At 34.6% G+C, this 12,754-nt stretch overlaps 1 protein-coding gene across 1 annotated transcript in view; it reads left to right on the top strand.

The window, feature by feature from the left end:
- LOC102905426 (uncharacterized) overlaps positions 1–12,754 on the top strand; it is a 163,945-nt gene that overhangs the window by 94,251 nt on the left and 56,940 nt on the right. The window contains exons 41-47 of the mRNA XM_042275419.2: positions 170–243; positions 1,639–1,735; positions 2,664–2,731; positions 4,301–4,397; positions 7,283–7,335; positions 10,173–10,254; positions 12,317–12,390. Coding sequence (XP_042131353.1) covers positions 170–243; positions 1,639–1,735; positions 2,664–2,731; positions 4,301–4,397; positions 7,283–7,335; positions 10,173–10,254; positions 12,317–12,390 — 545 coding nt within the window. The remainder of the gene's footprint in view (positions 1–169; positions 244–1,638; positions 1,736–2,663; positions 2,732–4,300; positions 4,398–7,282; positions 7,336–10,172; positions 10,255–12,316; positions 12,391–12,754) is intronic.

The following is a 12,754-nucleotide window of genomic DNA, read 5'->3' on the forward strand; positions in this document are numbered from 1 at the left end:
ATACATTAAACATTGAACTAAATTATGAGAGTCCTTAAAATTGCTCGTTGGAAAAATGAAAATTCAATATCATCATAACTATGTTTAAATATTCAATTTATTTCTATATAATGCTTTTACTTTATTACTATATTATAGCTAAGGTTAATTAAATATATTCATTTGTTAGAAGAACCAGACGATGAAGTACCATCAACAGAAGAACTAACAAGGCCTGAGGACCATCAAAATGTACAGTCATGGGTATGGAAATATTACATGGATGGGTCTCATTCAGTAATGTTTTGTTTTAACTTACTTAATAACTTGACAGGCAAATACAATTACATATCAAACTGACATTCACAATAGTCAGTCACATTATGTACTTTATATAAAATATATTTTACCATCTTATTATTCTTAACATATTCTTAGGTGTCTCTATGTGGTCAAAGCTAAACATGATCTTAATTTTGTTGCTCAATATCTTTGTAAAAATTATTTGAAACTTCATGCGTTTTAGCCCTATAACATACTAATTTGTTAAAAATCAAAATATATCCTCATGAGTAAGCAGTAAGAAAATCTCTTAGTCGCCACATATCCAGCAGTTTATTCATACCAGAATCTATTACTGAAATGATTGTAATTGGCTAGTACCTATTGTGTTAATTCTTCTGATAAGAGATCATTTTTATTCTGGCTTCTTTCTAGAAATTGCTTTCTTTTCTCTGGGAATTGAATGTTGGGTTTGATATTCCAAAGTGTTTTCTTTGTTGATAATTAATGCTTTATTTTTGTTTGATTTGATCTGTTTTTGTTGTTGCTGCATATATTTATTGATTTCATGTAAGAAAGCACCAGCAGGTGTCTCTAAATACATAGGGCTTGTTAGGTTTTGCATAGTAAATGTTTGATACACTCACAGGCTTATACTTGTTAAGAAAAGACTACGCTATGAAACCATGCCACACTGAGGTTCCCATTGTGTGTGACCACATTTTCTTCAATTCCCCAGTCTATGACATGGGAATAAGATTGTAACCAGAGGTTTAACAATGAGCTTTCTAGGTTGCTATGTTTTAATTATTATTATCATTATTTTAAGATAGAAATGGTGCTTTACCTTGAGCAAGTAAGTGAAACACACATTTTTCATGGTAAAAATACTCGATGCCTGTAAATACTTAAATTGGTTTGTGGAATTCCCATGTAATTAAAGTATTTGTGAGTTGCTTAGCTGCAGATGGAAGTTTCACACATTGTGGTGGTGATTTTAATCTGAAAAAGAAAACAAAACTTGGCATTTATTTTTACATGTTAAAGGCATCACTTCTGCATTTGATATAAATTCTCATATTAAAATCTTAACAAATCATCCTGATTCATCTCTACTTGATGATGCATATTTGACAGTTATTGTGATTCCTAGGAAATGTTTCAGATTTTTCTTTCATGTGCACACTGTGAGAGGTGTGTGCATTCAGCAGTTAGGCTCACACCTGACGGCACCTGAGGGTTTCAGCCTGCATGACAATGCTTTCCAGTACATGCTGCCCTCAGGGTTCAGTCTGGTTGCTTTTGGAATGAGGCATTCGGATACTCTTAGAAGAAAGGAAGGTATCTTGCAGCTTATTTTCGTATTAATTTTAACAGACTACCTCTGAGACCTTTTCACAGGAGGACAATGTGGTTCCTTTAGCTGGGACAACAGATGAAGGACCAGAAGATGTCACAAATGCGGAAGTGCAAGGTAAAGTCTTCATCTGATGCATAGCCCTTTAGGGCAAATATTTATGGAAATCAGAATGGTTGGTTTATTATCCTAGTCAAACATACTTAGCTATTTTGTATGTTTGACTAGGATAATAAACCAACCATATAGCAAGTTAAAGCGTCATACAGGCCACGTACAAATGGTTTCTGCAGACATTGTAACTGAATGAACTGCTAAAGAAACAGATAAAAATATATCAGAAAGTATCATGATGTCTGAGGAGTACAGGGAAAAGGAGGCAGAGAAAAGAGTGACAGGAAAGTCGTCAAGGGACCAAAAGGAACCAGTGAAGGCGCATGTGCAGTGTGTATAGGGGTGGGGGTGGGTAATGAGATTTTTTTTAATGACTTATGCTCACTTTAAAAATAATTGTGTGTGTGTGTGTGTGTGTGTGTGTGTGTGTGTGTGTGTGTGTGTATTATAAAATTTGTGCTATGGATGAGAATTAGCCATAAATCCAAACTGTTTGCCCATCAAATCAAATCACTTCCTAAGTACTGTACTATTGTTCCAACTATTCGACCCTTTCTTCTTTCTCCTCCTCTTCCTCCTCCTCTCCTGCCTACACTTTCTCCTCCTCAGTTCTTTTGGTCTCCTTCCTTCCCATGCATCTGCTATTCTTTCTGTTTGCGCATTTATAGACAAGCCTTTCACATAGAATATCCATGTATTACAAGTGGGTGTTAAATTACCACCCTGCCTCTATATGTAAACCTTGCATGATTCCATGCATCATATAATATATAGAATTTACAACTCCACACTAGGTTTTCTAAAAGTCATAAAAATTCACCATTTATTATAATTAGGTTTAAACATTTCCATTTATTCTGATATAATACTTTCACGTTTTCTACCACCACATTAAAACTAATGCTATGTAAATACGTGCATTCATTAGCAGTTCCAGACAAAGGAATGATATCAACAGAACAACAAAAACATGACAGCCATGGAAATAGTCATTCACTGGTATGTACATGTATAATATTGTGTTATTTTGTTTAGCAAGATAGCGTAGGCACATACAGTTACATAGTATATCACCATATGGAATAATCATAATTTTGTATTTATTTTTAAAAACATTTTACCATCTTATAGTACTTAGAGTATTCTTGGAGACTTAGTTTTGTTGCCTAGTGTCTTTCTGAGAATTAGTAGATTCTTCAGGTGTATCAACTCCATAACATTCCAATTAGTTAAGACCAAACTACGGTCTCATGAATAAGCAGAGAAGTAAAGGTCAACTTCTCACACAGCCTCCTCTTCCTTCAAAGCAATGTCTGAGACAGTTCTAATCCATGATACTCTGTGACATCAACTGTTCTAGTAAGAGTTTCTTTCGAGTTAGAATATTTGGGGACTTTGCTTGATATTGGAATGTTCAGTTCTATTTTACATAGTATTTCGCTTGTTGACAACTTACATTTTTGTTTTGTTTTATGGGATCCATTCAATTATCATTGTCCTCATTAAAGACATTTATTGGCTAGATATAAGAAAGAACCAAAAGGCAGATTGTTGAGTTTTGCAAACTAAATAATAAATATTTGTTGACTACACAGAACAGACTTTGGGTATTAAGACTTTATTTCATGAAGCAATGCCATGTTGAAGTGCTCCTTCTATGTGATGTGTAATAACTTCAGGTAATCCATCCACTGAGTAGAAGTAAGATAAGTTAAGAAGTTTAACTTACAGATTTAATATGATGATGTATAGTTTATTTTCTATCATTTTAGCATTAAAATGAGAATGCTATTTACCCTAATCATATAAAATTTTTGCTAGTTTTATGCTAATACTAGATTCCTGTTAATCATCAGACAGGCTTACTGGAATGCTTCCCCACTATGACTATCCATTTGTGAGTCTCATACAAATGGGATTTTAATACATTCCAGGTGGTGATTGTAATTTACTTGGTATTTATTTTTATAGGTGGAAGGTTTGATGTCTGTGTGAGTTAAATTTCATTTTTTTTTGAGACAGGGTCTCTCTGTGTAGCTTTGTGCCTTTCCTGGAACTCACTCTGTAGACCAGGCTGGCCTCGAACTCACAGAGATCCGCCTGCCTCTGCCTCCCGAGTGCTGGGATTAAAGGTGTGCGCCACCACCGCCCGGCTTAAATTTCATTTTATTTATTTTTTCTGACACAGGATTTCTCTGTGTAGCCCTGGCTATCCTGAAACTTGCTCTGTAGACCAGACTGGCCTCAGACTCAGAGATCTGCCTGTCTCTGCCTCCCAAGTATTAAATTTCATTTGGAAAGTATTACTAAATAATCATCATTTATATTTACTCCTGGCATTTTGGTGTCAGTCAGTCTTATTGCTCTTAAAATGTTGCAGATGGTCTTATGAGTATTGTGTGTTGTCAGTGGGCATGTGGCAAGAGAAACTAGATTTGATTTAGATAACATACAAGGTGCTTAGTTCAAAAGACATGGCTTACAATACTTTGTACTATAATTTTTGAAACAGGCTGGATTTGAAATATGGTATTTAGATGTCCTTTTTAAAAATATTAATTCCAACAGACAACCCCGGAGACTTCTACATATATGGAAGATGTGGTTCATTTTTCTGTGCTTGCAGACCAAATACTAGAAAGTATGGCAAATGCAGAAACTAAAGGTAAGATCTACATTTTTATGTGCAGCCTTTGGAAGGAATATTCACATAAGTAATATTTAGGTGATTCAGATGGGACGAGTTATTCTGGTAGACAAAGATACTGACCTATTGCTCATACAGGAAGCTGTAGGGTAAGAAGAATGATATACCGTCTACTTTCTGTGAATGTTGAAATCTAACATGTCACTCCAGCAGCTGAATTTCTAAAGAGATTACAAAGTATTGAGTTGTCTGAGGAACATGATGAGGAAAGTGCAGAGAAGGCAGGGGAAGGATGTTCGATGGTTATTGAGTACAGGGAGTAAACATAAGCCAGGAAGGGTGTGCAGAAAGGAGTGTGCAAAACACTGAAATTCTCTAGGAAGTGAAATATAGAATACTATATATGTAGGAAGCACAGTGTAACCTTCCAATATGTAACCAAGCGCTAACAGCAAAACCACTCATTTCACTGCATTATTTCTGGGACGCCGGTAAGCAGCATGCCTGCTTGTTCTTGAGTTTCATCAGATTGAACACAGTTGCCATTTAACACCTGGATAGAAATTAATATCCAGTAGTGGGTCACTGCTCAGAGTAGTATCACAGAAACCCAAGTCATAGAACCGGAGATAACCGAAGCACCGAGAGGGCTGTGAGCTTTTCAAGAGCATTCTGGCCAGTTCAAAACCCGACTAGTAATATTTTATTTTTCTGTGGTTTTGATTTTGTGAACATTTGGATGAGGAAAAGAACCAGACTTGAAAAAGAATTGGGGTAGTATAATTTAGAAGGAGATCTCCTATCAAGTATAAATTCTCAATTTGGATGGCTCACCTGTTGGGTCTCATGACAGACTTGACATTGAGATTAGGCTGTTCTGGGATTCTGGATTTCCCGTGGTTTATCAAGAGGGTTCTGGTTAACTATATATTGTACTGGGGATCAGATATCAAAAGTTCTGTGCAACAGTACATTTGATCATGGTTTGAGACATAATTGAACCAAAGAGTGGCTGAATACTGCTTTGGTTCTGGGCATGTTTCTAGACAGCCAGACAGTTCCAAAGAGATGAATGACAGCAAGTTCCCTTTTGGAATTTGCTCATTAACTCTCTGTGCTATCACTTGTTTAAATTATAATTGCATAATTCTTACACAGTGTCTGAGTCAGGGATAAAGAAAATGTAGCATAATTATACATCTAATAGAACATGGACAGAAAGAAGGACATATCTAGAAAATGGAATGAATGATCTGCATAGATACAATATCATAAACAGGAGTATAAACATATATACAGTATAACAAAATGACTTTAAATTTGTATCACCATATAAAAATCCATACCAATGTAAAATATTTGAGAATAACTGTTGCTTTTTAGTGCCCTGTGCTGGCTGCTCAGGTGCTCAGCTACATAGCAGGGCTTCTTAAAAGAGCTGCATCTCTGTATGCCAAGCCTACCAGAGAGACTGGGGTCACCAGGAAGCTGCCCTAGGAAGCTGGTTGTTCAGAACTTTTTTTTTTTTAGCTTTCTCAGTCCTATGTGAATATACTTGGCCAGATACTGGGTACCATATATAATGAGTCTTTTTCTGTTCTGCCAGCCAGCTCCCAAATAATGACAGAGACTACTTATTAATTATCAAAAGCTCAGCTTATAGCTTAGTCTTGTTCCCAACTATCTCTTATAACTTAAATTAATCCATTTATATTAATCTACATTCTATCATGTTACCTCTCTTCCATCTTACACCTCCTGCTTCTTCTCCATGTCTCCTGGCTTCTGCATGCTTAGATTCCTCCTTTCTCTCTCTCCCTGGAAAATCCCTTCTACACCTCCTGCCTTGCTATTGGCCATTCAGCTTTTTATTACAGCAATAACAGCAATACATTTTTACACAGTGTACAAATATTCCACAGCAACAGATCCTAAGTGTTTGGATGATATTGCCACTGACATAAAAACAAGAGTTCTTACCAGGATAGGGATGTCTTGGTTAGTTATTTTGTAAAAGCTCTACAAGGACTAGCATGGTACATGAGAGCAGTATAGGACAATATTATCTACACAGTATACTATTACAATACTTATTTCCGGAGTCACAGAATTATGTTGTAGTAAATGTTGCAATTAGTCAATATGTAGCTGATACAAAATCCCCAGTAACTACATGAAGATCATTTTATTTTACTTTTCATTCAACTGTCTGTGTTTGTTCATGTATATGCACATACATTTATATGCTTGTGCATATGGGACTATGTATAAGTGGAGGCTTAGGTCATTCTCAAGTTGTGTTCTTCAGAGCCAACCACCACATTTCTTGACAAAGATTCTCTCCCTGGGACATGGGACTTGCTGAGGCATCTAGGCTGACTTGTGAGTGAGAACCAGAAGTTCTCTTGGCTCATTAGTGAAGATGGGTTGAGTCTCAACAGAGAGAGAGGAAAGTGAACAAAATTTCAACACTATATGTGTTCATACAATGAGCAAAAAATACCAATAGTTTTGATGTTGAAAGAGAACATTGTTCTCATATTTCTTTAATGAAGTTGGGAACAGTGAGCATGGTGAATTTGAAGATATCATTGGTATTTGTATGTTGTCTATATGGTTTGATCACTGATGTTGAATTGATAAATTTGAAACTGAAACCTCAAAATACTTTATGCCTTTAACCTATATCAAATCAGTGTCTTCTCAATTCATACACAAGCATACAAACGTATATGTATGTATACATGCTCACACACAAATACTAAGGATAAAGAAAATCATTAGTTAAGAAAATAAGCATAAAAATTTTATTTTAAATAATTTTAAACATTTCTCTCTCTATATGTATCTACTATGTAATTATATTTTATTTACTTAAATATGCATTTTTTAATCAAAACCAGACAAAGAAGTGACTTCAGAAGAAGAGCAATCAAGGCATCGCCACAGTGAAAGAGTTAAGTCCGTGCTATGTTAATATTTATATTGACAATTGTCATCCAATACTGTTTGTTTAACAAGGTAGCTTAGGTAAACAAATTATACTTTAGATTATCCTATAGAGCAAATGGTTATAACTTAATATTTATCCCTAAAATGTCAGTTCGTCATGTTTGCTATGCTATTTTAAGATGTGCATAAAATGCAGAGATAAACTTCATCTTTCATTCAAAAGCCAATATCTTTGTAAAGTTATGAAACTTGTAAATTTGAAAAAGGTGTATGTGACAGCCTCCAGTTGAATTGACACTAAAGGGTGGATCAAGATTTGGGCTTTTGGATTCCCAGTTGATAATTCCAACCTTAAGTCTGAATCCTTCCTTCTGGTCTCTAGATGATGTCTACTGCCTACTGAAAGTTCATTCTGAGAACATGTACTCTCAGTGTGGGTAACATATGTGTTACACATGAAAACACCTTCTTAGCTTTTCTTTATTTAAAGGGTGTAAACTAGCAAATATTGTTCAAACTACCATGCACTTTCCTACATTAACATATATTGGTCTTAGATGGCTTATATTAATTCATATGTCTATGTGGATTTCACAGATATAAACTTTTAATACTCATTTGTTAGAGTAATATCATAGCTAAGTTTGGCATACTCTTGGTGATGTTTTAAATATTTGAATTTTGAATATTATATCATATGAACTCTCTTTAATATATAATATTTATATATTATAACCTTGATAAGGGCTTATGACACAGTGACAGAGTAGCAAAGCTAAGGAAGATGCAAGCATTTATGGTTATAGTACATAATTTATATGAATAAAGCAAGGGATGCTTACAGCAGTGGAGCGTGTATGGGATTCTATAGTTAAATTGTCCTGTGTGATATTTAACTGCACCCTAAAGGTTGAGAACAAGTCAATCAAGTCAATGAGTAGGAGGATAGCACATTGGACAAAGTATAATAGAATATATCCATTCATCATGGGGGTCTTCCCATTGTAGAATGACCAGAAGCAATGGGACAAATGTCCTCATAGCCACATTTAAATTTATAAGGTACAGACAAAGAGATGTTCAGTGAGTGCCTGGCACACATACACCAGATTCCCAATAAATTTTCTTATGCTTTCCTCATTCCCAAGCCTGGCTCTACACTTTTGAAGTTCTCTTTTAGTTGGGATTTAGATGTGTACAATTTCATGTACTTGTAAGTTATTATGTAAATACACTCTTATATAAAATTTCTATAATCTTTATGAACTCACTCTAACTATATTCTTATTAAAATCATTACCACTAAATATTAAAATCTTTAAAAAGTTTTTATCTGTAATAAGTAATTGATATACCATTCTCTACATCATAAATATGAGAGAAAATTAAATATTTTCCTTTCCCCATATCCTTCACTACCTTCAAAACAACATTGGGCACTGAAAGCTGAAGTAATTTATACTCATTACACCAAGTGCAATATAAGAATTTGTTTCTACGTATAACATTTGCTAATGTTCTTTACTTCCTCTTGGGAACCAAAATGCAGTGTTTGGATTTCCAACAATTTTTTTCTTATTGTCATCTTCCATTTATTTCATTTAATAGGATCCATTTATTTTCCATTATCATAATATGAAAGTCTAAGTGTTAAAAAAAAGATGTAAGAAAACACTACAAATGATTAATAAACACAAACAGGTTGTTATTTTTTTGCATAGTATTGAATTAATTCACTAAATATGCAGAGCAGAACAGGTGATGAATACTGTTTTTAAAGTGTCTGTTTAATTAATAAGGGATCAGTTTATGGATCAGTAGCTAATGCGGTTGCCAAAGAAGTGGGAAGACCATTTTTCGGGTCCTCAGTACCCTCATAAATGCCAAGTGGGTACAGAAGCCAGGAAGGTGGAGAAAGGACCAAAGAGCAAGCTAGCTAGCCAGACTATAGCTATTGGTAAACTTCAGGTTCAAGTGGAGATCTTGCTGTGTGAATACAGTGGAGAGCAATCAGAGAAGACTCCTGAAGTCAGCCTGGACCTCCACAAGCAGGAACACATTCGTGCAAGTATGCTCATTCACACATGAGCACCCACGCACATACATACCAGCACATAGTTACACATACAGAGATAAAATTGAGAGTAGAGAGAGAGATAGAGATAGAGACATGTTGAAATCTCCATTCTATCTCACCCCATCACCTTCAGTTTTGGTATCTGTAAAATGGAGAATAAATTTACTTTAAATGTTCATCATTAGTTTTAATATGACCTTACATAATTTATTTTTAATATATGTGTACTTAACACAAAGGTGGTGATTCTATTCTATGATCACTTTAAGAAGTGAGACATACACACTTCTTGGTTTTCATAGAAATAATATTAGATTGCTATGACTCTATACTTGTGGTAGAATATTCTGCTCACTTTCTTTATAACTTTGAGAGTCAGTTTGCGAAAGACTAGAGTTTAAGATGTGTGTGATGTTGATTTAAAAAACATGCAAATGCACTTTGGATTCATTTCATAGGTGGAAGGGGTTTTCTGTGTACATTCTGTGTTTTCTTTATTTTTAAAACACTAACATAATCCTAAATGTGCCTTTACATGTTGATGTATCCATTATGCCTACTATTCTTTCATTAAAAATACTTCTGAAGGCCTTCCACATCAGTGGTCATATGAAGACACAACATTAGGATCTTTCTTCAAATAGCATGGAATCCTATAAATGCTCTGCGTGTTTTCTAATCTTGTTGCTTTTAAAATGAGAAAATATGAACTCTTGTAAGTTAACAGTTGATTTTGTGCAGCTCAAATTTTATCTTCATTCTAGCCATTGGAGAAGGAAGATGTATGTCATTTAGCTGTGTCTATAGAACAAAGAAGTGAAAATGTGACAAATGGTGAAATGGAAGGTATGAGCCGTGATCACTGAATAGTCTTTAGACAGAATGTGTGTTTAAGTCAAAGTGAATATGCGTGCAAGCAGACAAAGATACTGACCCAACTTTTACACAGTAATTTAAAAGAGGAAAATTGTGGCTAGCTTCATACTTGATCCAGTTTCAACATTAATGCAGCTGCATTGCTAAATGTACTCAAGGTGTTACATTATCTTCGTGGCAGTTGGACATAAGGAAGTGTACAAATGACCTGGGAATGAATGATGAGAGAATGGTGGAGTCCACAGAATAACCGAAACTTAAAGGAGTCAAAGGCTTGAATGTGCGATGTCTCCCATAGGCTCAGGTGTTTCAAGGTCTCCAGCTATGACAGTGGTTCTCTTCATTCACCATTTATTCTATTTAGTTTCTTATTTACTTTCGTGGCTGAAATGTCACAGAATTGGGTCCATTGCTACAGTTCATATGACTTTATATAAGAATTTAATATGAAATATATTGTGAAATAATCTTGAATATGTGATCCTTCCTTGCTAAAAACCATTCTTTCTCTGTGGTTAACGCTGATAAAATACTTGCTGTAGACGAGACTCTAAGACACAAATCCAAATTACTTGCCTATAGAATCACCTTTGACCTGCCCCTCCACCTGAGACCCCCTTCTGCTGCATATATGCTTTCTCGTCTCCTGAACTTTCCTCTTCTTCTCCTGGTTTGCCCTTCCTCCTCCCCCATTGTTATTCTTTGTGTTTGAGCATTATAAACACGGCCTTCCCATGCAGCACTTGCGTTTTATAAATGACTCATATTCTTAGCTGGCCTCTTTGTCCTTCCTAAATTCCTAGTACTTCAGAAGGTAGGCATTGAAATTAGACTTCCGGATAGTGTCAGTGAAATACACCACCAAGCTCAGTGATCTTTATTATATCAGTGAATTTAATTTGTTTCCAGCTGCATTTTGACTGCCTTTTCATGTAATCAGCAGAGTGTAGTCACCAACGTTTTAGGTTTGTATATTCATTTATTAACAGTTTACTTTATACTGAATGAACATTGGCATTTTTGAGACATGAATAGTCTGAAAATATTCCCTACATCAAACATGCATCATCAATGGAATGTTCATCTAAGTGGAATTATCCTCTGTTATTTACGGGTATTCTACTAACAGTCTTTCTTGAACCATATTATATCGATTTACATCTAGTGCATATGTGGCTACAATACATGTAAAAATTTGATAACTAAGTCGCTAAAAACCATTTATCAAGTGTTAACAATCAGAACTTGACTGAACTCTACCTTTTCACTGTCATATGCCTCTCTTTTTTCTAAGATTTCCAAAATGGTGATGAATCTTTCTTTCTAACTCATGTAGACTAATTCTTCTCTCCATCTCTTTCTACTACCTTTCTTGTTTTTACACTTGTGAATTTATTTGCATTTAAAATAATAATGTACAGCAGGAAAACTGAATGTTATAAAGGATCTCCAAAGCAGAAATGCCTATTTTTCTAGAAATGCGTAGCTGATCAATGAAGATACCCCAAAGCTGACTTGTCTTTAACAGGCATAACAGGGGTGTCAGGAATGCAGTAATGTGGACAATAACTTTCACAGAAGTATAAATATAAGTTTCTATTAATATTTCAAATGTCAGGAATATATCCTGTGATATTGAAAATGAACTTTATTCACATGCTTTTATGATGCTGAGAATAGTGTACTATGAATTTGAATATTTCAATGGTGTTTTAAAACTTTGTATCTGAGCTTAGGCATTTATGTTGAGTTTGTAAATTTATGGATTAATCTTTAAAAATTATTAAATTCTCTGAAACTCACAGAATCTAGTTCCTATCCAAGGGATATATTAAAGCTTTGTTTGGTTACAAGTGTCTCATAAAATATTAAATCTTCTCCTAAAGATTAAGTGCCCTTGAAAGCATTACTTGTGTAAACAAAAATCCAACATTTATTATTACTGTTTAAACATTCCATTTGTTTCTATATAAACTTTGAACTGACATTGCTTCATAGTTAATGTTACATAAATACATGAATTTACCAACAGATCTATGCAAAGAGGTAATATTAACAGAAGAAGAACAAAGAAGATATGATATCCATGGGGGTGTTCAGTCACTGGTATGTAAATATTTAAATTGATGCTACTCACTTGATAGTGTTTTGTTCAACAAGAGAACATAGGCCAACAAAATTACATGTCAGGCTATCATATAGACTAGCTGGTCATAATTTTGACTTTAATTTTAAATAGTTTTTCTACCTCATATTTCTTAGAATACTCTGAATGTCTCCATGTATTCAAAACTAAATATTGTCTTCATCTTGTTTCCAAATATATTCTGATAATTATCAGGTACAAACTCACCAATGTACTAGCTAATTAAGATCAACATGCATCTCATGAGTAAGCACTTAAGTCAACCTCTTGCTTTCCACCTATCTTCTTCTTCTTTCAAAGCAGTATCTGTCATTGAGATGATTC

This window comes from Peromyscus maniculatus, chromosome 4, assembly GCF_049852395.1.
Source record: "Peromyscus maniculatus bairdii isolate BWxNUB_F1_BW_parent chromosome 4, HU_Pman_BW_mat_3.1, whole genome shotgun sequence".
Classification (NCBI taxonomy): domain Eukaryota; kingdom Metazoa; phylum Chordata; class Mammalia; order Rodentia; family Cricetidae; genus Peromyscus; species Peromyscus maniculatus.